Below are 23,236 nucleotides of genomic sequence, written 5' to 3' on the forward strand. Positions count from 1 at the left end.
AAAGAACCACTGCCAATAATCTACGTTCAACGAACATTCTACCAAAACATTTTTCCTTAACCGTCACTGTTCCGATCAAGAATCCAGTTACATAAGGACCAGTTTTCCCGGCAAACAGGCCAACAGAAGCACGATTATGACTCATTCTGTACAAATGCCTACGTACGTATATACAGGGTGTCCCAATTTTTTTTTATCAAACTTTGCCAGTACGTTCTATGGGCATAGGTAAGAAGAAAATGTTATATACACGTAGATCATTTGAAACTTCGTTGAAAAGTTACAACGAAAATACGAAACGTGAAGGGAATAGTAACGAATTTATGGTTGCTATGATGCAAAACAAAAATGTTGCTAACAAAGTTACATTAAACACCTTTAATGATCTTAGATCGTAAACACAGCTTGAATACAGCTGATCTATTCCTATTTTGTATCATATTAACCGCACACCCGTTACTGTTCCCTTCGTATTTCATATTGTCGCTATAACTTTCCAATAAAGCTTCAAACGACCTATGTTCACATAACATTTTCTTCTCGCATATACCCATAGAACACGCCGACAAAGTTTGATCCAAAAAAAAAATTGGGACACCCGGTATATACACCACGTTATACGAGCCCTTATTACCATGTTACACGAACACTGCCACAATTTTCGTACTACACAAACATGTAATTCTCGAAAGAAGCAATATTCTTGCGTACATACTGAGGCAGTTCGATCGGGAAAAATTGGGACACCTTGTGTACAGGCGCGTGAACGTTCTCCCTGGCGATAATTCGAAAAAGAATTCGGCGTTCTACCCGTTGACGTATTAGCTGCTCCATTACCATATAAAATCACACGATCAACTATATATATGTACTACACAGTTTCTCTGTTCAAGTTTGCACCAGCGTGTGTAATTACACGCACGCAGCATCAAGGAGAAAGCGCGCACGTGGCCCTCCGGTTAATTAGCTTTCCGACGATTAGCTAGACACCGACCACGTGGCCGGCCATTAAATCGATCCTCGAATCGCAGGGATTCCATGAAAATCTCTCGAGTACCGCGGGGATAAATGCTACTTTCTAGACGGGATTTGCATCGGACGCAAGGCGAATCCACCGCGATCCTGTCGCGCTTATCAGCACCAGGATAGAGTCGTACGTTTCAGAGTCGATCGGAGTAACTGTTTCGATCGGTACACAGCTGCTTTGGATTTTGATAAGGAACTCGCTGTGTTCGGATAAGGGGGGATTTTTATCGAACCCTGCCCGACGATCCATGTAACCACTTATCGCGAAACGTTCTACGCTGAAATATGAAGAATCTCCGGAGAAACTTAATCGTCGCTCGGAGTACATATAGTATTGACTTTTATGCTGTTCGCGTGGTACAAAAATTAGAAATGTGAACTGTGAACGGTGTGAATTTAGAACGTGTGCACTGACTTCGAGTTGTTCGAATTCTGAAACTTTGGGGTACTCTAATTTTTGAATTTCGTGTTCAATTTCAGAAGCTTCGAAGTTTCCTACTTTGCGATTTTTTTAATTTGAATTAACTGTCGAATACTCGAGTCTTAATACTTTCGAACTTTCGAATCACTGAATTTTGAAATTTTTGATTTTCGCAGATATAAATTAGTACAGTTGATTAATTTAATTTCCGAGGACGAAATTTTATTCACATTCTCGTGTGCCTCCTTTCTCCCCCCAAACTTCGCTTTCTACAAATCTGAAAAAATTTACCAACTTAGATACTTGACAACTTAAAAGAAAATTAGCACTTTTAAATACTAAACTTTCTAAAAATTCGATTTTCCTATCAAAAAGTCTAAATAAAATTGCAGACGTGTCTTTCGTTGGCACAGTATCCCTAATTTTTCTGATAATTTTTTATGCGATAGAAAATCTGAAAAGGAGGCTAAAACGTGTCGAAAAGTACTTCCTTTGAGAAGTCTATCAATCGACATATCACAGCTTTGCACTTTAAAAAGCATTCGTGGAAAAACGAGAAATATGAAACTTTAGTTCCACAAATTAATCCTCACTAACTATACACATTCCTAGAAATAGAATTCCTCAAAAATAAAAAACAAAAAGCAAGATCTACAACGCAACTGATCTCGCAGAAGGCTGTAGTAATACAGAAATTTGCAACGGAATACAAGGATGGGATAATGAACCGGCGGAGCATGAAAAGCGAAATGCTCAAATATAATATCCAAACATCCCCCGACTCCATCACAATTCACGCTTCAATAACTATTACTAAATACCGGTACGTGTTCAAGTAACGAGCGCCGTTTCACCGTCCATCATCTGAATCCCTCTCGCGGCCAGATGCCACAAGGGGAATCGCGCCAATAAATCGTCCGTAGCGAAACGCAGCAGAGGATCTGCGCGTAGGTTCGCGACAAGTCAAACAAAGAGGCTTCTCGTCGCTCTGTGGCCGACGCGCAGCCTAAAGGCGGCTGATTTATACGTTAGCCGACGCGTGTCCGTGTACACGTATAAAGGTAACGTACTACAAGATCTTCAATTACACAAGACTTTTCCAGCGTAACGACCGCGAACGCAAACCCTTTTCATCTCTCGGGGAGCGCTAACAACTAGCGAGATCCTCCGTTCGAACCATCCGCTCGATGGATGGCTCTCTTCTTAAGCGAGACGCTGGCTACCCGACTGCTATCGATACTGGCTGAAGGAAAGATGGATAGAAGGGTCGAGCAGAGGTATACACGCGAGATACTTGGCGGAGGAAAAAAGGGGAATAGGAGAGAGATTAGTGGGTTGAATGGTGAACAGTTTCGTTGGGTGTGTGTTTCTGGTGGTAGCAGAGATCGAAAGGTCTTTTGGTGGATCCCTAAGGGTGGATGTAGAAAAAGAGATTAGGGGAGAGATTTGTGGGTTAAATTTGGTGTATTCCGTTTGGCGTATTCTTGTAACGACAGCAGCGATATATAGATCTTCTGGCAGATATAAAAAAGGGGACAGATTTGTGGGTTAAATTGGGTGTATTTCGTTTGGCGTATATTTGTGACGATAGCGGTGATATACAGATCTTTTGGTAGATCGTTAATGGTGGATTTAAAAAAGGGATTGGGGGAGAGATTATTGGGTTAAATTGGGTGTATTTCTTTTGGCGTATACTAGTGGTGGTAGCAGTGACGGACAGATTTTTTTTTATGGATCCTTAACGGTGGATATAAAAAAGGAATTAGGGGAGAGATTGGTAGGTTAAATGGAGAACAATTTTGTTTGGTGTGTGTTTCTGATGGTAGCAGTGATAGTCAGACTTCCTTGTGGATCTTTAAGGGTTGATATAAAAAAGGGATTAGAGGAGAGAATAGTAGGGTCAATAGAGAACAATTTAGTCTATGAATGCTTCTGATAATAGCAATGATGTACAGACCTTTTGGTGAAAACAATTTCGTTTGGGACAATTCTGGATGATTCTTGAGAATAAGTAAATTACCAGAGACGAAGGAAATTTATTGTGGTGGAATAGAAGACAGTAAAAAGGAAAGCACGACACTTGCGTAGACTTGCAAACCTACTAAATGACGTCGAACGTCTAACATGTTTAAAATTCAAAAAATAAATGTCAGTATGTAAATCAAGTGTTGGGATTAGATTGGTATTTTACATGTTGTAATTATAAACATAATTTGCAAGTAGGTAAATTCATTTGCACTCCAAGTTTTGGTGTCATAAATATAAATTGACACTATATTAATTTCAATAGACTGATATTATAATTATGTTGTTTGTATTGAACTTCCTGTAGTAAGAAGCGTATGCTCAAATCACACAAGTTTCTCAATAAAATCATCTAACCAATTTCCGAAACAATTAATTCACCAGCAAACCCATTAGCAAGCTATCACAGCAATTACACAAACCCAAATAATAACATATCTGTCATTTCACAGACCAGCGACTGAAACTTCTCCCGCTAAAATCAACAAACTCAACGTTCCCAAACACAACATTCGTCTAAACTATTATAAACAACATAACTACGCAATTACCGGAAAAACCACAAATAATAACACATCTGTCATTGCACGAAACAGTGATTGAAACTCTTCGCATTAAAATCAGCAAATCCAACCTTCACACCTGCACAGAACTTTCATCCAAAGCACATAATTTAACAGAGTCGTTATTACCCGAGTCATTCTCAAACCTCGCACAATTTATCCAATTCACACCGGCTAATATTTTCCCTACCCAAGAATATCCATCACCGTCCGCGCGAAACCCTTTACCTCCACGCCGTACCACCAACGAAACAACATATATTGCACGAACAAAACATTCGAAGCAACCTTTCACAAAAAAGGAAAAGCCTCTAGGTAGGGGGGAAAAAGAGGCAAGCGAAGGAAATCTCGAGAGGCGCAGGATCGTTGGAAAAAGGAAAGAGGAGGCTGATACAAGGGGGGAGAGAGAGGGGATTCAGAGCGGACTTTCTAACGATTCGGTGCAGAGCGTGATGTGACCCGGGTCGACCTCTCGTTCTCGAGAGGCAGAGGCGAGCGCGTAAGCGGAGCTCCCTCTCGGCCGCTCGGTCTGTCCGACAGTCGGTCAATTAATCATTAATAGGCGATAATATTCATCCGGGGATCGCGCGTCGATCATGGACGAGCGTGTCGAATGATCTCTCTCCCGCGAGAGAGACGCGTCAAAATCGTTCCAGATCGAGGCAGGCAAGACCTCCGTGCTGCGCAGCGCCGGATCGAGAAGCTGGCTTCCTCGTTACATCGATCCAGCCCGGCCGATTTACGAGAGGGATAAGTACGCCGACGTAACACGACTCGTCGGTAATTGCACGCCACGCAGATACGTCTGACGGTTCGACATTTTTGGAGCGGCGATACGGAATCGCTGATGAACGATTTGCATGTTGGGCGAGATGCGGAGGATGAGGCAGAAACGAGTGACTGCTTTCTACCACGGTTTGCTCACGCTTTAAATAGAACTGCGTAACCGGCCTCTCGCGCGTCGCTTAGCCCGGCCGAAGAAGCTTTTTCCGCGGACTCCTTTCCGGCGAAAGCGGAGCAACCGGCGTTTCAGGATATTACGGGATTTCTAAAATGAGGAGGAATCGCCGATGGCCGATGGCTGCCGCGTCATCGATGCAGCTTCGCGCGAGGATCTTTGCCGAGAGGAAGATGGAATGTCGCTTTTGATGACAATTTTATTTGATGTTATGATTAAACGTTAATTTGGGGGCTTGAATGTCTGAAATCTTGATTAGGTACTCGAATGGATGATTAAGAAATAGTCGTTTGTTGTGGTGTCATTGATGTCTTGGAAGGATTGATTTTGTGACCATTTTTTTTTTTTTTTTGAGGCAGAGATGGGATATATTTTTAATAATGTTACATGGTATTTTAGTTAAGCGTTAATTTAGTGGCTTAAGTGTCTACAATTTTTAATAGGTATTCGAATGGATAATTAATAAATTGGGAAGAATTGTAGATGGTCGTTTGTTGCTGCATCGCTGATCTTTTGGGAGAATTGACTTTGTGACCATTTCTTTTTTTTTCTGAGGCAGAGGTGGTATATATTTTGAATAATAATTTTACATGGTATTTTAATTAGGGATTAATTTAGTGGTGTAACTGTCTACAATTTTTATTGGGTATTAAAGAAGGTATTTAAATGGATAGTAAATAATAAATAAGCTATTTAGAAGGATCTATTGCTAGATCATCGGCATAAAATTGATCACATTTCACTAACAATTTTTATTAATTAGATACTAAAATAAACTGGACTAACTCAAACATCGAAAGGGAAAGATGAACTAGAGCTAACTAAAATGCAATTTAGAGTATCAAATGAAATCCAAGTAAATTCGAGGCCCACTATTTGATCTATTCAGAACAGGCTATACAGTAGTGTCACAAAAGTCCTAATAAAAGTAACTTTATCTAACAAGTAAACTAAAATAAAAAATGATCCTTGAACAATTTTTATTTGTAAGGTATATTACAATTTGAAAATTGCTAAAACTATTCAAAATGACCACCTGTTGCATGCACACACTTCTGTAAACAATCTGGCCAGAGCTTAACTTTTTAACTAAAATCAGTAATGAAAATTACTTCGTTCGTTGTCAAAGTTTAAAAATTTGCAAAAGATTCAAGAAAATTTTCATTCGGTCATTCTTCCTTGAAAGAAAAATTAATAAAGACAAGACAACGGTTAGGGATTGTTTCTTTGATTCTCCTGAGTAAATTTTTTGCACAATTTATCTTCGAGACCAAGTTAAAAGATCGCTGCTTATTTCTTGGCACTTCAATCTTCCTCTATAATAATATACACTTTGCCAGTGCATTGATTACAAGTGGAACAATCCACATCACCTCCGAGTACAAAAAGACATTTAAGGGAGCGTAATGAAGAAATTGCAGACGGTGTTTCTTATTAGCAAAAAAAAAAAAACGTCAATTCTTGCGACTTCGCAATAGTCCTTCTGATATTGTACAGTGTAATAGGAAGGTAGATATAATTCATTGTACTCTATTGCATCGCAGAGAAAGCGTAAAAGAAGTTGATACATAGAGATTACCTATTAGCGATCGAGGAAGAAACAATTTTAAGAAGGATCTTACAAGATTCTCTCGCGTATACCTAATTAAATCTGCTGCAACACGCTTCGCGTTTAATTATCGAATTTATTGTTGTCGAATAAGTTTATAGGTAAACGTAAAGATTGAATATTGACTTATGTAACTGTGATTCTCTTCGAGCAGTGTATTTTTCAGTACCCCACGCTTTCACTTCTCAATTGTCAATTCGAAATGACGTTAACGTAGTTTCCTATTTCTCACTTGAAACTCTCACAAGTCAAACACTTCACCTGTTCACCATTCCTTCACCCAGATTCAATTCCAGGAATTCGAACTAAATCCTGTTCCATTACGACGAAGCATAGTAAGTGATAAACCTTGCATCCACGCTTTACACATTTTCATACAAAAATCAATTATTCCTAGGAGAAATTGTAGAATTCTCTTTCAAAAATATTTTCGTCAATTTAGAGTAAATTGATTAGGTCTTATAATTGGAAGAGTTTTATTGGAACTTTCATGATGTTTACAAAAATGTGTAAAATTTGCTATGTACAGGATGTTTGGTGAATCGTAGAAGATTCACCTAGATTCTGAGAAAGAGAACTATGAACATGACATTATAATGCAACAGAATTAAGTTAAATGGGTTCCATGCAATACTTAACTGGTAATTTTGATCGTTTATTTTATAAAATAACACGAAGCAATTACTCGGAGTAATGAATAGTGACGATTTGTAAAAATCATCACACCCTACTTGTAACCTAAGCAGCCACTCGATGCTTCCGTTTCGAGCACTTTTCATACGCACCTATCGTTCTACAAACCTCATTCGCTACTGTCATTCACAAAGTTTTCTGGTTTCAACATTAAATAACAATATTATGTAGCGTAATTTAAAATAATAGTATGACCATACACAACGTAATCAATCGATGGTAATTTTATATTCAAAATCATTTTTTTCAGAAATTAGGCAAGCAATCAAGAAACATTACTCTATATTGCTCACTTGTTTTTTTATAAAAGAAAATCACCTGCTTGTTGGTTGTAATATGATTTACCAGACACCCGGTAGAATTTACTGATAATCTTTCCTAAATTAGTGCAATGACCTGAATCTTTTTACTATGAACTAGGGCTCTTACTGTTGCTGGGATTTAAGGATAAACGAATCTTGAGTATCTGAGTCCTTGGATAGCTACTCAATTTAGACCGAGTATCCGAGTACTCGCGTGATGTGGATTTGAATATCTGAACCCTGAAAGTTCGGATAGTTACTCAATTTAGACCCAAGTATTCGAGTATCTGAGTACTCGCGAGATTTGTATTCGAATACCCGAATCTTGAGTATCCGAGTACTTGGACAGCTACTCAATTTACACTCAAGTATCCAAGTATCCGAGTACTCACGTGATTCGAATTCGAATATCTGAACCTTGAGTACTCGGATAGCTACTCAATTTAGATCAAAGAATCCGAGTATCTCAGTACCTACTCACGTGATTTAAATTCGAATATTTGAACCTTGGGATCTCGGATAGCTACTCAATTTAGACTCAAGTATCCGAGTATCAGGGTACTCGTGTGATTTGTATTACCCTCGCAATGAGTCTATCGGATACTAAATATCAGCGTCGAACAGCCTCCTATAAGTACTAATTTTCCTATTCTTTGATTTTAGTGTTTTACCTAAACTTACTTTCTTCAATTTAAATCCCGATAAGAAAACCTTCATATCTGAGCAATTAACAAAGAAAATTCGAATCCTGATACTCGAAGACTCATACACAAATCCGGATATTCGCCTACTCACTTGTCAAACTCAGATTTCGACACCAAATTCGAATTACATCGAGCATCCCAAGTACTCAGATATCCAAGAAGCTAGAACTCTAAAACGACCACGATAATACCTAAATACTAAGAAAAATATCTCAACTAAAGACACCGTTTCTTCGTACGATCGGTGCACTCTCTCGAGGCAAGGCGTCGTTCATACTTCTCCCCAAAGGAAAGAATCCTGGCAGTTTGCCCATTCGATCAGAACAAAGGTGTGGAATGGCCGACAAGCAAGCACGAGACCGATAAAACGCGAGCGAAAACGATGGAGGAGTTTGCACGAAGAGGATGCGTGGGACGTGAAGACACGATATCTTCTCGTGTGCCACATCACGAAAGACGTACGAACCGATTCGATTCGCATTCATGACTTTCTAACGACCTGGGACCAAGTGTCTTTCGCCTCTTGCGCGTTAGCGCATACACGGGACACGCTTCGCGAGGATGCTTCAACGTGGCCACTTTAAAATCCCTCTCTTTCTCGATCTTTCTGGCACCGAAACACGTTCAGTTCCTTATGAGTTTCTTATATCGACCCACCGACACCTCTTGTTAGCGTAAATTACGCCTTGCTCTCGCTTATCGAATACCCCCCTTTCTTTTACTCTCCCGATTCGGCTGCTAAATGGAGGTATTAAAGACGAGTCAAAATTCTGGATGCTTTGCTTCGCGATTTACGACGAATTACAGGGAATTTTGGGGGAATTACGCGGACACGGAAGTGGGTAATTTCGTCTTATTTGCAGTTTGGCGGTTCTAATTTGGGATTGTGTGACGCGGAGAATGAGTGTCTGATGTGAGAAATGTTCGAATTTTTAATCTCTTCGTATTTTAAGGAATACTTGAAATTGCTATGCAACACTTGAAACGTAGAAAAATCGCGTCTTAATGACTGATTCGGTAGATCAAATTTTTTTAATTTTGAGTGATATTTTTGCATCTGTAAATGTTGTTCGTACTAATTTTGCATGTTGTGTCTTAGCTTATTTAGCAAATTATTCTCCAAGATAAGGATACCTTAAGTACTCTTTACAGTCTGCAATAATAATGGAAATACTAACAAAAATGTCAGATTAATGTAAGTTTCAAAAATACCAAAAATTGCACACGATTCACATCCCTAAAGTTTCTAAACGTGACAAGTATCGCTTTAAACAGAAAATAAACAATAAATAATCCCACATCCACCGAAACTTCCAAAACCTTACTCAACAGTATCATCAACCCTACTTAAGTTAGTTGAGTGAATTTCTTTCCCGCCATTTTTACTTCCAATTTACACAATTCGAGAAACCTCAAAATACGTACCAAGCGAGCTAAACGAAAACCAAAAGAACGGAAACTACTATTAAGTCTGTTAGACTTGGTCAGACTAACCCAGGTTTAATAAAACAAGATCCCGAGGAAGCGTGGAAGAAAAAAAGAAGTCGCTGCTCAAACCTCGGCTAATTTCCAAGGGAAACAACCTGCAAACCTCAAAGCAGGTATCATTAACGAGCAATTAAAGCGCTCTGCCCTGAACGTACGCCAGCGCCAAACATCATAAATCGCTGCTGCCAAACGGGCTGCGATAATTAGGTACGCAGTCCTCGCGGCAATTATTTACATTTCCCGACGATTCAGTTTCTCGCCGTTCGTTTCGTTTCGTTCGCGTCTGCGTTTCGCTCGGCTCCGAACGAAAGTGAGCGTACGTGGTCGCGCCACTATTCCAGATCTAGATAAGGATCGACGCTATAATTCCACGCGGGGATCTACCGAACGATCTACTCTCACCGTTGATCAGCCCGCGGTATCCTTTATAAGATAATCTCGAGATGCCGCGACGCGGCGCGCTATTTACGAACTGGAGAATCTTGTAAATCGTACGTTCGTGCTTCCACTATCTACTATTCGTCACGAGAGGCCGGGGCCCGCCTCCGTCGTCGATCACCACAGTGAACTTTGCTAACGTTTTCGAACCACTTAACGAAACTGTACGATAGAACCTGCGCCGATCTATCATGCACTTTTTCCACGGAATTTACGATGTGATAAATTGCCCGAGTCGATATCCGCGGTGATTATTGCGGGGGTTTTGTGTTATTCCACTCTTGCATTAGCGCGATTACAGCGAAAATTTTACATACACCGGTGCCTTGATACGTGCGATGATTTATGAAGTGTGTGGGATATATAGCTCGACATATCTTTTTTCTTCCGCCGATTTACGCCTGAATATCGCGGCGTTGTTGCAATAAACTGCAGAATTCGCTGCGCGATGGTAGTACACATTATATTGGGAAAGATCGAATTATTTCTGGATACAGTTTGCGAGTGAATGTCTGTTGGACTTTAAAAATGAACGTTGGTTTTTCTCTTTTTTGTTTCGATGTTAATGGGAACTTCGTTGTAGAATGGTGTGTTACTTTTTCAGCCTATTTCATCCCTTATGTAGTGGGTGTTTTAATAATTGTGGTGCAACCAGAAAGGGGATGATTTTTTAGAAAAAAATAAGTCGTATTGCTGAATAAAATTTGTGCACGTGAGACTTTGTTTTTCTTGAAGCTGAAGCATTGTATGCAAAAACTTTATTCTGAAATTGCTGAAGTTTTCTGTGAGGAATCGTCCCTTTTCTGGTTGCACCAAAATTTCTCATCCTCTATAATATATTAATAACCATTCGAATAGATCGCTTTGCCAGATTGCACTACAATTTTGTGAACTTGATTCTCCAAATTTTAACTCTTTGAGGACTAAGCCTCAGCACAAAAATAAGCTTGCATACTGACAATGAGTTTTTTGTTTATTTTAAGACACAGTATGATATTTTATTTACTGAAATCTGGATTACGAAAGATTTTATTCAGTTCTCAGTAAATAATTAATAAACAAAAGTATACAAATTTCTTTCTAAATTCTTACAATTATCAATTCGTGAGTATCAACAATTCCTGTGATCAATAGCTATCAATAAATCCTTATCAAAGTTAGTCATTAACAATATCGATTTCTCAATGAAAAACAATGACTACCACATGCATAAACGCGAATCAAAAACACCAATTGCCAACTACACCACAAAACTCACACGAATCACAATATCCATCAACATTAGCACACTCGAGAAAGTCGCTATTGAAGCCAATTTTATTATTCATTAATAAACTGCAAATTTCCGTGTGTTTACAGAAAATTTGAAGGCACAAAAATACACAAAATGCACCTGACAAGCAAAAATACCCAAATAAACCCAAAATATGAAAAAAAGTATTCCTTTAATTATATTTATAAAAACATGAGTCTACGTAAAATTCTGCAATCTATTCATTAACTATATCCACATCTCAATAAAAATCATGACAACCACTCCCACGAAACCAAACGAAAAACACCAATTACCGACAACTGCACAACAAAACTCACACGAATCACAACAGCACACTCTAGAAACGTCACAATCAGCTCCCGAATATCCTCACGAACCGATTCACAAAAGGTCCTTGATCCATCGTCAAGCCCATTCGTATTTGGCCCGGCGTCATTCTTGAATCGACTGGGATGGCCGATCGAAACGCTCGAGGTCTCCCCCGGTTTCGTTTCGTTCGAGCGTTCATGAATATGCATGACTTAGGTGGGTGCCCCCGCAAAAATTTACGGCCCTGACAGGCTGACGTTTCGAGGACCGCGGCCGCAAATGAGGCCTAACGATATCCGTGGATATAATCGGATCTGACAGTCCTCGAGGAACCACGTTACGCCTCGAAATCGCCGGGATCGCTCGACCGTGTTTTCAGAACGTCACGGAGCCGCTCTGTGAGAGGTTTCTTGTTCTTGGTGGAATCGAGCGTGTTATCGAAAGGGGCGCCACACGGCGCTGGATAAACAGAACACTCGGGCGATTCTTCGAATAGAAACCGGCAAGGATTTTCGGCTCGTTCAGGATGAAGGAGTACAGCGGTGTTTTTAGTGAAAATAGAACCGAGTAGAAAGAGATCTATCGCGGCGTGGTAATTACTGGATGATGACTTTGATCTTGAGAAATTTTTCGAACAATGTTCTCTGATTTTTTGATAGAGAGTTGAGTGCTTGAAAGGCGGAGAAAGGATAGTCATTTCCTGCGACGAGTGGAACGAATTGCTCCAGTGAGAATGTTAGGCGAAGTTTATTTACAATTAGGTTTTACTGAAATTTTTATAAGAGAATATACTTATGTGATAAATATAAAAATGTCTAGACTCAGATTGCAAAAATATATTTTTTCAAATTTCAAAGATTTTAGATATTTGATATCGTGCTTCTTCTTCTTGTGTCTTCCATTTCATCTTAATAAATTATTAAACTTTAAGCTAGAGAAATTTTGTTACACACTGTACCACAATATTTAGTAAAATAAATTAATTACAAATTGAGTTGCCAATGGTATCATTTTTTTTATAACAAATAGATTTAAAGTAATTTTTAAAAAAGTGGTAAACTTAGCATGATGCCAGCTTACGAAGGACCTTCCCTTTTTATTGTCTTCCATTTTATCATGATAAATTATTAAACCATAAGTCAAAGAAATTTTATCACATATTATAAATAATATTTTGTAAAATAAGTTAATTATGAATATAGTAATTTCTTTGATGACAAACAGCTTCTAAATAATTTAACCTACAAAGGAGTTTCCCTTTCTATTGTCTTCCATTTTATCATGATAAATTATTAAACCATAAGTCAAAGAAATTTTATCACATATTATAAATAATACTTTGTAAAATAAGTTAATTATGAATATAGTAATTTCTTTGATGACAAATAGCTTCTAAACTCTTCGTGCAAAATAATAAACAAAAGTGCTATTTGGCAAAATTACGATTCAAAATTATTAGGAAATGAAGATTACGATTAAATTCTCATTCTAAATTCTCCTTTACTATACAAAAAAATTCTCCTCCAAAACGAAGCATTCCCTCTTCGTCATTATTAATCCTCTCCTCAATCTCCATTACTCATTATGTCAATAACATCACATTACTACAATATTGAAGTACCCCAGCAAGGATTCATCGGTGAAATATCGTGTAAAAGCGTAGACGTAATACAAATATGTGTTTAAGTAATTCGTTTTCGTCCTTGATAAGAATGAGTATGCGAAAAAAGGAAGGACAAATAAGTGTCTTATATCTATATACCTACCTACACATATTATTCGTAAGAATTCACTAAGAGTAAATCGCGAGGGATTTAGCAGAATCCTTGACGCCTGACAGTCTTGAATGGCGAATGTGACAGGTTAATAACTTCTTCCAGAGAAAGCAAAAGATCGGCGGAGGACTCGAAGAAACAAATTCGTGACATCGTGCGCCATGTAAGAATGTGTATACCAGCTCGTGCTAACGAGTCGGTAACGCTTAATTGTCTGAGATTAATCAATTTGCCTGTACCGCTATCAGATCCATAATTATAGCGTCGGGTTTAAGCTCTAATTATAAAACAATCTATCGTGTCTTTGACGATGATCGAGCAGGATACTCGGTTCAATGGATATCGCAGCGGTTACGGGATTAAAATCAGACACAGCTGACAAAAACGACATTTCGACCGGTTTCAGCGCTATCGTTGTGAATTACTAAAGAATCAAAAGAGGAGAATTTCTTTCAGGATTTATAAAGGAAGTTCAATGTCAAAGATGGTTGTAAAAAGAAGTGCTCGAGAAAAGAAAGAGTGCTGTACGATGGTCACGATGCTTTTTTGTTAGTTTGCTTTGTGCTGTTCATTTCTATGAGAAGCTATTCTTTTTGTTTGTTTGTATCGTACGATTAATATAATTAGAAAATAAAAATTACGGTATTATTTTCAAAGGTTCTTCGTATGTAGTCCTTGGTTAATTACAAAAATAATATTATTGTCGTGAATTTGTTGGTGATAGACAGAAAATTCTTAATTTTTATATTGTAGGATTGTTAATTTAAGGAGAAACATATTATCGGAAAATCGAAAGAATACGGTAAGCTATTTTGTTCGTTTGTATTGCACAATACAATTAGAAAATAAATATTACTGTATTATTTTCAGAGGTTCTTCATATGTAGTCCTTAGTTAATTGCTGTGAATTTGTTGGTATGAGAAGCAAAGTTCTTAATTTTTATATTGTAGGATTGTTAATTTAGGGGAAAAGGAAGTATTTCTGGAAAGTCGTGAGAGTGTGGTAATTATTGAGGATAATTATACGAAGAGAATTTTCTACAACTGTATTTTAAGTGTAGTGTAACGTTATTGTACCTGGACTAAGTTTAGACGTGGTTGCTTGTTGTTTAGTTTATCGTCCTTCCTGTACGACTTCTCGTATACGACTACTCTGGCAGAGTGTCGAGAAGGCCTGTTCCAAAACATTGTACTAGGTGTCGTTATTATTTACTTGGCAGTTACCTTCTCAACACTAACGCTGGTTTTAATTACACAAGGTGTTTTGTAATAATCGAAGGAATTTTACGAGGCAATTCTACGTAATGCTTTGACAAGATTTACTTAAGAATTTTTTAGGTGAATTTTATAATGATAGTAACTGAAAAATGAAGATTTAATCGTGATTGTGTCACTCACGATTTTTTTTTTCAGTTTGTCTCGTGGAATCGTCCCTTTAAATTTCTGCCACCTGTTGCTCAACACCTTATGCAATAATCTCAAATATTCGAAACGTGGGTATTAATGAATACAAATTTTAATTTGCTAAAGAAATATAAGAAGTGACAAGTATACACATTTTTCTTTTTAAATTCCAGCTTTTATAGTTAGTCATTTCGAGGAATTTTAAAAGAGAACGCTTTTTATTAACAAACGTATATTTGAAGAAAGAAAAATTTTAGGAAGGACGCTTTATTAAGGATCATAAGGTTATAAAAAGGAAAATATGAAGAAAGGGCGCTTTTTATTAACGACCATAAATTTAAGGAAAAGATACTTTTCAAATCCCAAGAATTCGAATAAAAAATTTGTCATTTTAAAAATAATGTAAGTTCCTCGGTAATTTAATTTCACACATTTTCCCATTATTCTCCCTACGCTTCCCGAAAATTTCGCGAAACCTCCTCACCACCAATCAACATAAAATCAACATTAACCTCTCCCTCCTCAACTTCGCCCTTTCACTCCGTCAACATCACCGAGCCCGTGCGCATTTTCACAAACGCGCTCAGCTCACGAACACAAACCGGGGTGCGGAAATAGAAAAACACCTTTCGAGAAGGGACAACTTTTCCATCGAATCGTCCACGTGAAAAAGACAATAAAAACGAGCCGGTCGTCGAACACCGATTACGAATAACTTCACGTTCACAGCGGGGAATGCTTGCCCCGGGGATAAGAAGAGAGAGTTTCTTAGCGACGAAGAAAAAGGGGGAGAAAGTGCGGACAAGAGGATCCAGAGAGGGGTGTAGGGTCGGATTCTAGCTTAGAGGGGTCATTATAGAGCTCTCCTAACCGGCGTAGCGCCGTCTCCACGCCGCCGATGCCAGAGACTGTCCGGATTGACTGATGTCAGGTCATTCAAAGAGCTTCCTAGAGAGACCTCCTCTCTTTCGTTGCCTCATCGACGTGGTGGCGACGTACAAGTCGAGAGAGGAGGCTCGAGACTCTTTCCAACGATATTGCCGCGACGTATATCTCGATACGCCTCATTACGCCAACGACTTTCAAAAGCAATTAAAACTGGCACGTTCAAGCTTATATTCTCGCCCGTGGTACGGCCATTCTTTGCCGTTGGTCATTTGCTCGAGTTTCGCGATTGCGTGATTTCAACAGCCCACGCATTTTTTCGCCAACAGCTTTGATGGTTTTACCTCGGCCGTTTTTCTTTAGGACAGAGAGCGCAACAACGCGGAGAGAAATCTAACCGGTGAAATCGGAACGAGGGGGAAGCAATTAAAAGCGTAACCTACGTTCTACTCCTTCCTTTTAATTATGATCGCGAACAGTGGTTGGGATCGAGGAAGCTTTGTAACGAGAGTTGATAGATAATGTGGCGGTGCTTTGGAAATTGGAGCATTTTGCGTGTTCGATAAGGAATATGAAGAGTTGTGGTGATTAGGGTTCTTGCAGATATGAAAAATATTTCAATCGTTAATTTCGATGTAATGCTTGGAATTGAATAAAAGAGACGACGAGAATTTTTCACTTGTGCAATTTGGGATTATTGTAAATATGAAATTCAATGGAATATGACGAAAGTTTTAGGAAATGGTTAATTTTAATAGAAGAAGTATGAGCACTTGCTAATTCCGTTTGGAATTGAATAATGGAGAAGGAATAAGAGAGTAGTGTATCGAAATTAATTTATTTTAAAAAAACTACATTATGTTCCTAAGAATATCCAGTAAATTTTGTTTGCTTCACAAAACAAGTCATCCTTGCATTTTTATTTAATTAATAATGACTACTAATGCTCGTTAAATAAATTTATTCAAACGTTAATTTCAATATAATGTTTGGAATTGAATAAAAAAGTGGTGCATTAAAATAAATTTTTCGTTTTAACAAAACTATTTTATGTTTTCAAGAATAACCAGTAAATTTCCTTTTCTTAATAAAATACCTCATTCGTGTATTTCATTTAATTAATACTAACCACTAATACTCGCTAAATAAATCTGTTTAAATTATACACTTATCTCACGTATATTCGTTGCTTCAAAAAATCCGCAAAACGTACTCAACACCTATTCCGAAACTGTAAATAAATCCGAACTCGTAATCGAAAACTTCCTTCCACGATACAATTGACACAAAATGAAAAAAAGAACAATCTAATTTCTCGCAACGATTCATCGCTAAAAACGCTAACCTCGATTGGTTCACCTCTCGTCATCGCGGTGCAAAGTTTTCCCAGCGCCTGTGGCGCTTCTTATGAAACCTCGCAAACACAAAGCGCTGCATTTGCCATGCTGAATGTGGCAACCGTCATTTGCGAAATTTACTTTTAGAAGAACGAAAAAAAGAGGGAAAAAACGAACAATCGAACGGAGAAAGAAAAGAGAGAGAGCCACTCACCTGTGCGTATTCTGCGCAAATGTCGATCGACGACACGTAATTAACGACGTCCTCGATGGTCCATCGATTGACAGCCTGTCCATCGCCGCAGGGCATGTGTCCACATAAAGATGGACACCTGACTGGGGGTGGTGTGGTGGGTCGAGGGGTTGGTTTCGGTTTTGGAGAAACGCTTCCCGCTCTCCTGGTCTCCGCCCTTTGCCTTTTGCGAGGAGCGAAGCCGCCTGGACTCGAGAGATCCAGGGGACTCGTCACTCCGGCGTCTCTTTTGTTGGCACCTGAATTCGAGAGATCGGTTAGTTTTTAATACTCGACACTTGCAGGGAGTAATCAGCGATAGTGGTGAAATTTCGGTGTATGGTAGTACTCGGAAAAATATTTGACGGGTATTCTTTTTTATTGGCAATTGTCCGCGTTGAGAGGGTGAAAATGGGGTGGAAATATGTTTCGAAAATTATTAGAGATCAATTTTGGGACTAACGCGTTGGAAAAATGTTGCCAACTGAAGAGAAAGATTAATTAATAAATTTCACGAATTTTCACGTTTAAACGTCAGATTTTTCAAGGAGGAGTGCAAATTTTCTTTATCAATGCAAACAAACATAACCATTAAATTTCCCCTAAATAACTTAGCAAGAATTGTACGCACTTTAAGTCAACACAGGAAAACTCAGAACTTCTCAACACTCGAGTAATTTGCGAATTATTAGAAATTCGAAATTTCATATTAGACGACCTGATACAAACACAAGACGAATTCCAGTGACTTGAAATACAGGTTAAAATATTCCATAACCTCGCACAAAAATTTCTAAACTGAAGTGTATTGTTTTAAATAAAGCACAAGTGTTAAGGAGGAATAAAATCGTGAAAAATTTACCTTTAAGGTACGTTTCCAGCTCTGCTGCATTCTGGGCGGCATTTGCGGTCCTCACCATGTGCAAAAGCGCTTGCGTCGACGACATATCCAGCATCGGTGGGAACACGGGGTTGCCAAACAAACTGTCCTGCTTCTGCTCTTTCGGGTCTTTGCTGGAAAGGGGTGAGGTGGTCGACACGGTCGATGGCTGAGGTGCACCCAAGGGTGCCATTAAACCGACGAAAGGTGTCGCGGCAGTTTTGAACGCCGGAAACCTTGGGTCTAAACCAGGAGGGTAGCCGTTCCTGGGCGAACTGAAGTAACTGCAAATTCGAACAATGCCTTTTGTTCATATTTAAAAATAAAAATTCAGGAAACTTTATCTGCTAATTCGATATACGCTATCGTCTAAAAGTTTCTGATCACTGTGCATTGTGAGGTACACAAAAATTTACAGAAAAGAGTTAGCAATCTTTACAATTTTTTATCACTCAAATCTCCGTACTGATTTCCACAATATCAATTCCAAATTTTTGGCCAGCAGAGTGTGCTTTAATCATTAACTATGGACACTCAGAGATGAGTCTGAATATTTATTCCACTATCACAATCATGTGAAGAATTTTGACAGTCCTTCGACTGTAATTTTGCTTTCCAATTAATAAGTGACGCACTATTTCCATTAAAAGGAAATTCCTAATTTTCTATGTAACAAAATAAACATACTGTTTTCACAAAGTATTGCAAAAAATTTTAACAAATATATATCATTATACAGGAAGGTATATTAAATTTATTTTTATGACACAATGATTTAATAAATAAAATTGCAAAGTAGTCTGTGGTAACATCTTAAAGACAGATGCCTGTAGTTAAAGCTTAAATTAAATTGAAATACTAGAGATTGTTATACCATAACTGAAACAAACGAAAATTACACACGAAAATGAATGAAAATTAATCTGCAGAAATATTTAAATTTCAGTTATATCGATTTTTTTTAGATACACTAAGAATCAACTATCTCTCCATTATTTCAGTCGAAGCTATTAAAAACTCTCAGTTACAACTCGTATCCATAAAATGTCATTGGTATTGTAGTAGTATCGAAGCGTTTTCAAACGAGACATAATTTACAGCTGGCAGTCTCTATCAGTTCTAGTCGCAAATTCATTATCCCAAGATTTATGATTTTGCAACATAATAAAAGTCAGTATTATATGCACACAGTTGGCTGTAACTATATTGCCTCAGATAATTGGACAAAAACAGACAATTCTCAAATATCAGTGACAAATATCTTATTTGTCGAATAAGTATCCTGATCAACTATAAGATAGTACATCTTCCCTCCTCAAATTCAACTATACTAGGTAAGTACTTACTATCTATATTCATATGGAACTTGATTAAACGGTAAGATACTGGAAAATTGACACACAGGCGTGAAGCCAAGTAAACCTTCGAGCTTTAAACAACTGGAACACGTCATTAGCAAATTCTCTCCTCGGAGTCTAATATTTAAAGTATCCATTTGCTCATATTATTCTCATAACTCTAATTTAACACTGAAGAATCCTACATTATGAAAATGAACAACACGAAAAGTGAAAATAAGAACCTAAGTGCAAATCGTAATTCAAATTTTTAGCTAAAGTGATTATTTTTAAAAATAGTTAATCGTTTATTCTTCGCCTCAGCTTGAAACGCTAGAAGAAAATCACGTGATCCATCTCAACAATCCAAGACTTTATTGTCACAAGCTCTAAATTTATTAACAGTGAGAAAACTAATAAAGAAAAATTTTTAAGTGCTAAGAAAATATTTTTAGGCACACACATGTTCAGAGTATTTTACCAATTTAAAATGTACACGTTAACACAGCATTTAGCACTATTACCGAGCGAAAATATCTTTCGAAAATTTGAAGCTGTCCTCTTTTTGCACCAATTTGCTCAGAATTCCTTTTTACATTCAGTGTCCAATAAGTATAACTCTCATTCTAAGAAAATTACAGAGATGCCTCCTTTTAGAGCGGAGTCTTCAATTCCAAACAAGTCCCTCACAAATTCAATCGCTTTTCCCTGCCTTCTGATCTGCCTCTGACACATCCTGCTCATACGTGGAAGGATGCGGAATATATATTTATTCAGCGAATTGGAACGACGTGCGAGGCACTTTCTCCTCGAAATGCCACAGATCGCAAACGTCGCGAGGATCTGCGGCATCCTCATCACAGATCTACACGGTGTCCTCAAAACTGGTTGTACAAATTTAACAGGGGTGAATCTTCATGAAAAACTGTAAAAAAAATGTGGAGTAACATTTTCTCGTACGAAGCCTCATTTCCGAATAACTCGATGCTGAAGTTTCGAGTACGTGCGCACTTATGTACACTTGTCTAACAAATATCATTGCAGACTGTCTACACTCTATTTTTTTTGCATTCATCACATTATGCAGTGAAGGATAACCAATGAAATAAAAGTAAGAACAGACGTCCATACTGAATTGGACGTAATAGTAAAATAGCTTGGCTACCAAAATTTTTGTACTTGACACTGATGGATTTTCCCTCATGGACCCACGTCTCTTGTGTACCACGACGAAAATGCAAATAGAAAACAGCTCAAAGAGACAATTATTCCTGCATTGAGACAGTTACAAACTGAAAACACTGTAAAAAAAAATTCACAAAATTTTAAATACACCAGCACTCACGAAACTTCAACATCGATTCATTCGGAAATGAAGCTTCGTGGGAAAAAATGTTACTCTACATTTTCCACTTGTTTTTTCATGTACATTCACCCAGCTTCATATTGCACCACCCTGTCATGAATTCCAATTTTCAGGTTGTATCACCACTTCGAGGACACCCTGTACGTTCGTGACCGATCGTCAGGGTACCATCTGCCCGACCTAGACCACAATACCGGATGCTGCACGGTTGAAAGTCGACGTACACGTCCGCGAAGCTGCAACCTGTCTCATGAGACAATATTGCACGGTGCGTAAAGGACACTCTGTCCACCGGGAGAGCATCAATATTTCAAGGCGTGTAACAAGACGATCAATATTTTCCCTTCCCCGTGCGCCAGGCTTTGTGCGGTGTCCTCGTTGAGAATCGCTTCTTACGCGTTTCCATCGTTCCCACGTATGCACACGGAACATCGGGGATCGCATGAAGAATGTCAAGGCAAGCGTCATGTCTCTCAAGGTCTTATGCTCTTTAAATAATACCGGATGGCGTTAGTTGCGGCTGCTGCGCTCCATTCGAGAGTGTACAATTCTTCGAGCTTTGTTTGAAAGTGTGATTGGATGCGGTTTCCTCTGCGGCTCCGAGAAGATTTTTATTGCTTGCTCCTTTGATATTGCTTGGGACACTGCGTTGGATTGTCGGACCATGCAGATAATTCCACCGTTTTTTAAACAAACGACGAAGTAACGCTATTGTGAAAATTCGCTGAAAATTTTCCTAGACTTTTAATAAACTAGAACGATTTTACTTTTGGTAGGACCTGTGAGCTGAGCTTTTGCAGAATTGCGACTAATTTGAGCCAAATTTTAACACTAGGAAGTGTCAAGCTGATGGAAGGTTTAATTTCAAATTTTAAGAATTTTATTTATTCGTTACAATCACTAAGTGCAATTATTTTCTAATTATTGGAGGGCCCGCACAAGTTCAAAATTTCCTGGAAATTTCTTCACCCTCCCTTAGAATTCCTACAATTAATAAAAATAAATACCCCTCTTGTTTCAGGAAACACAGGGTTTCTATCAACTACCATTCATTTATGCACTGCAATAGGTAATTTCATTGATGCATTCGACAATTGTCGGTCCAGAGAAAGGAGACGAGAGTTGCTCGAACCACGATTAACAGTTCGAAATAGAGGGGTAGTTCGAAAGGAAGGTGAGGCTCTACTCACTCATTAGGGTTGGCGTTGTTGTACTTGGCAGCGAGACTTCTCATGAAATCGCTATAATTCCGTCCCATCATCTGCTCCATGTGTTTGAGGTGATGGGGTGGTGGTGGGCCCTCAGGTCCACCCAAAGGGGTAGCATTTGGCGGCGTTCCTGGATGGCTAGACGACGAGGGCGTCACGCTCCTTGATGACGTTGAATTATTGTCTGGAGTGAGGCGTTCTGTTTTAACCTGCAACCAGAAAACAAAACACACCTTCTTTAACCCTATTCTCAGAATTCAATGAAAATGTTTTTCTTTTTTTCAACACTTTTCAACGCTTGATATTTCTATCCTCAACTTCAACTCGGTAACAGTAAGTGTGTCATTCCGTAAACGTAGAAAAACTTGTATTCAATTATGCTCAACAAATGAACGTGTCTACTTCTGTTAAAGCTACGTGAAATCTATTTTGCACGGATAATATAATAATAATGCAGTAATAAATCATCGAATGTGACGTTGATCGAGAAGAGAATTTCTTCTAACAATTTATGTAATCAATTAAGTAATAAATCACCGGTAAAAAAATTTCAATTATCTTCATACTCCGTTGCAGTGATAGGTCCGAGCAAAATATTCATTTTAAATAGATAAAGGCATCGAGATGACTTCCTCCTTTAAATCACACAATTCTCTTATGAACAATTTTTCTTGAAAACCTGTTCTCCCGTGATATTACCTTCGCGGTGTAAAATACTGTTAACTCTGTTCACAACTAAATAAATATGATATTGGAACTATCGCACAATATCAACTAATAGTTAATTTTAACCCTCAACACCCGAAGAATTGCTTCAAAATTCTAGTCGAAAAACGCTGAAGTATTTTTGGTCCACTTAAAGTATCCAATATCAAAGAAATTAACCACAACAGCTTCAAATTTCACATTTCAATCCATATCTAAAAATACATAATAATAAAAGAACACGACAAATACAATATTTTCATTAAAATATACAAAATTGCTTCTCTTCGCCTTC

General features: G+C 38.2%; 1 protein-coding gene across 1 annotated transcript in view; it reads right to left on the reverse strand.

The window, feature by feature from the left end:
* The window catches only part of LOC108571037 (nascent polypeptide-associated complex subunit alpha, muscle-specific form-like), a 133,352-nt gene that overhangs the window by 106,016 nt on the left and 4,100 nt on the right, over positions 1–23,236 (reverse strand). The window contains exons 3-5 of the mRNA XM_017933006.1: positions 22,219–22,445; positions 18,308–18,609; positions 17,428–17,705 (exon numbers count right to left, since the gene is read on the reverse strand). Of these exons, the coding sequence (XP_017788495.1) occupies positions 17,428–17,705; positions 18,308–18,609; positions 22,219–22,445 (807 nt within the window). The remainder of the gene's footprint in view (positions 1–17,427; positions 17,706–18,307; positions 18,610–22,218; positions 22,446–23,236) is intronic.

The sequence above is a fragment of the Habropoda laboriosa genome, unplaced genomic scaffold (assembly GCF_001263275.1).
Source record: "Habropoda laboriosa isolate 0110345459 unplaced genomic scaffold, ASM126327v1 scaffold96, whole genome shotgun sequence".
NCBI lineage: Eukaryota > Metazoa > Arthropoda > Insecta > Hymenoptera > Apidae > Habropoda > Habropoda laboriosa.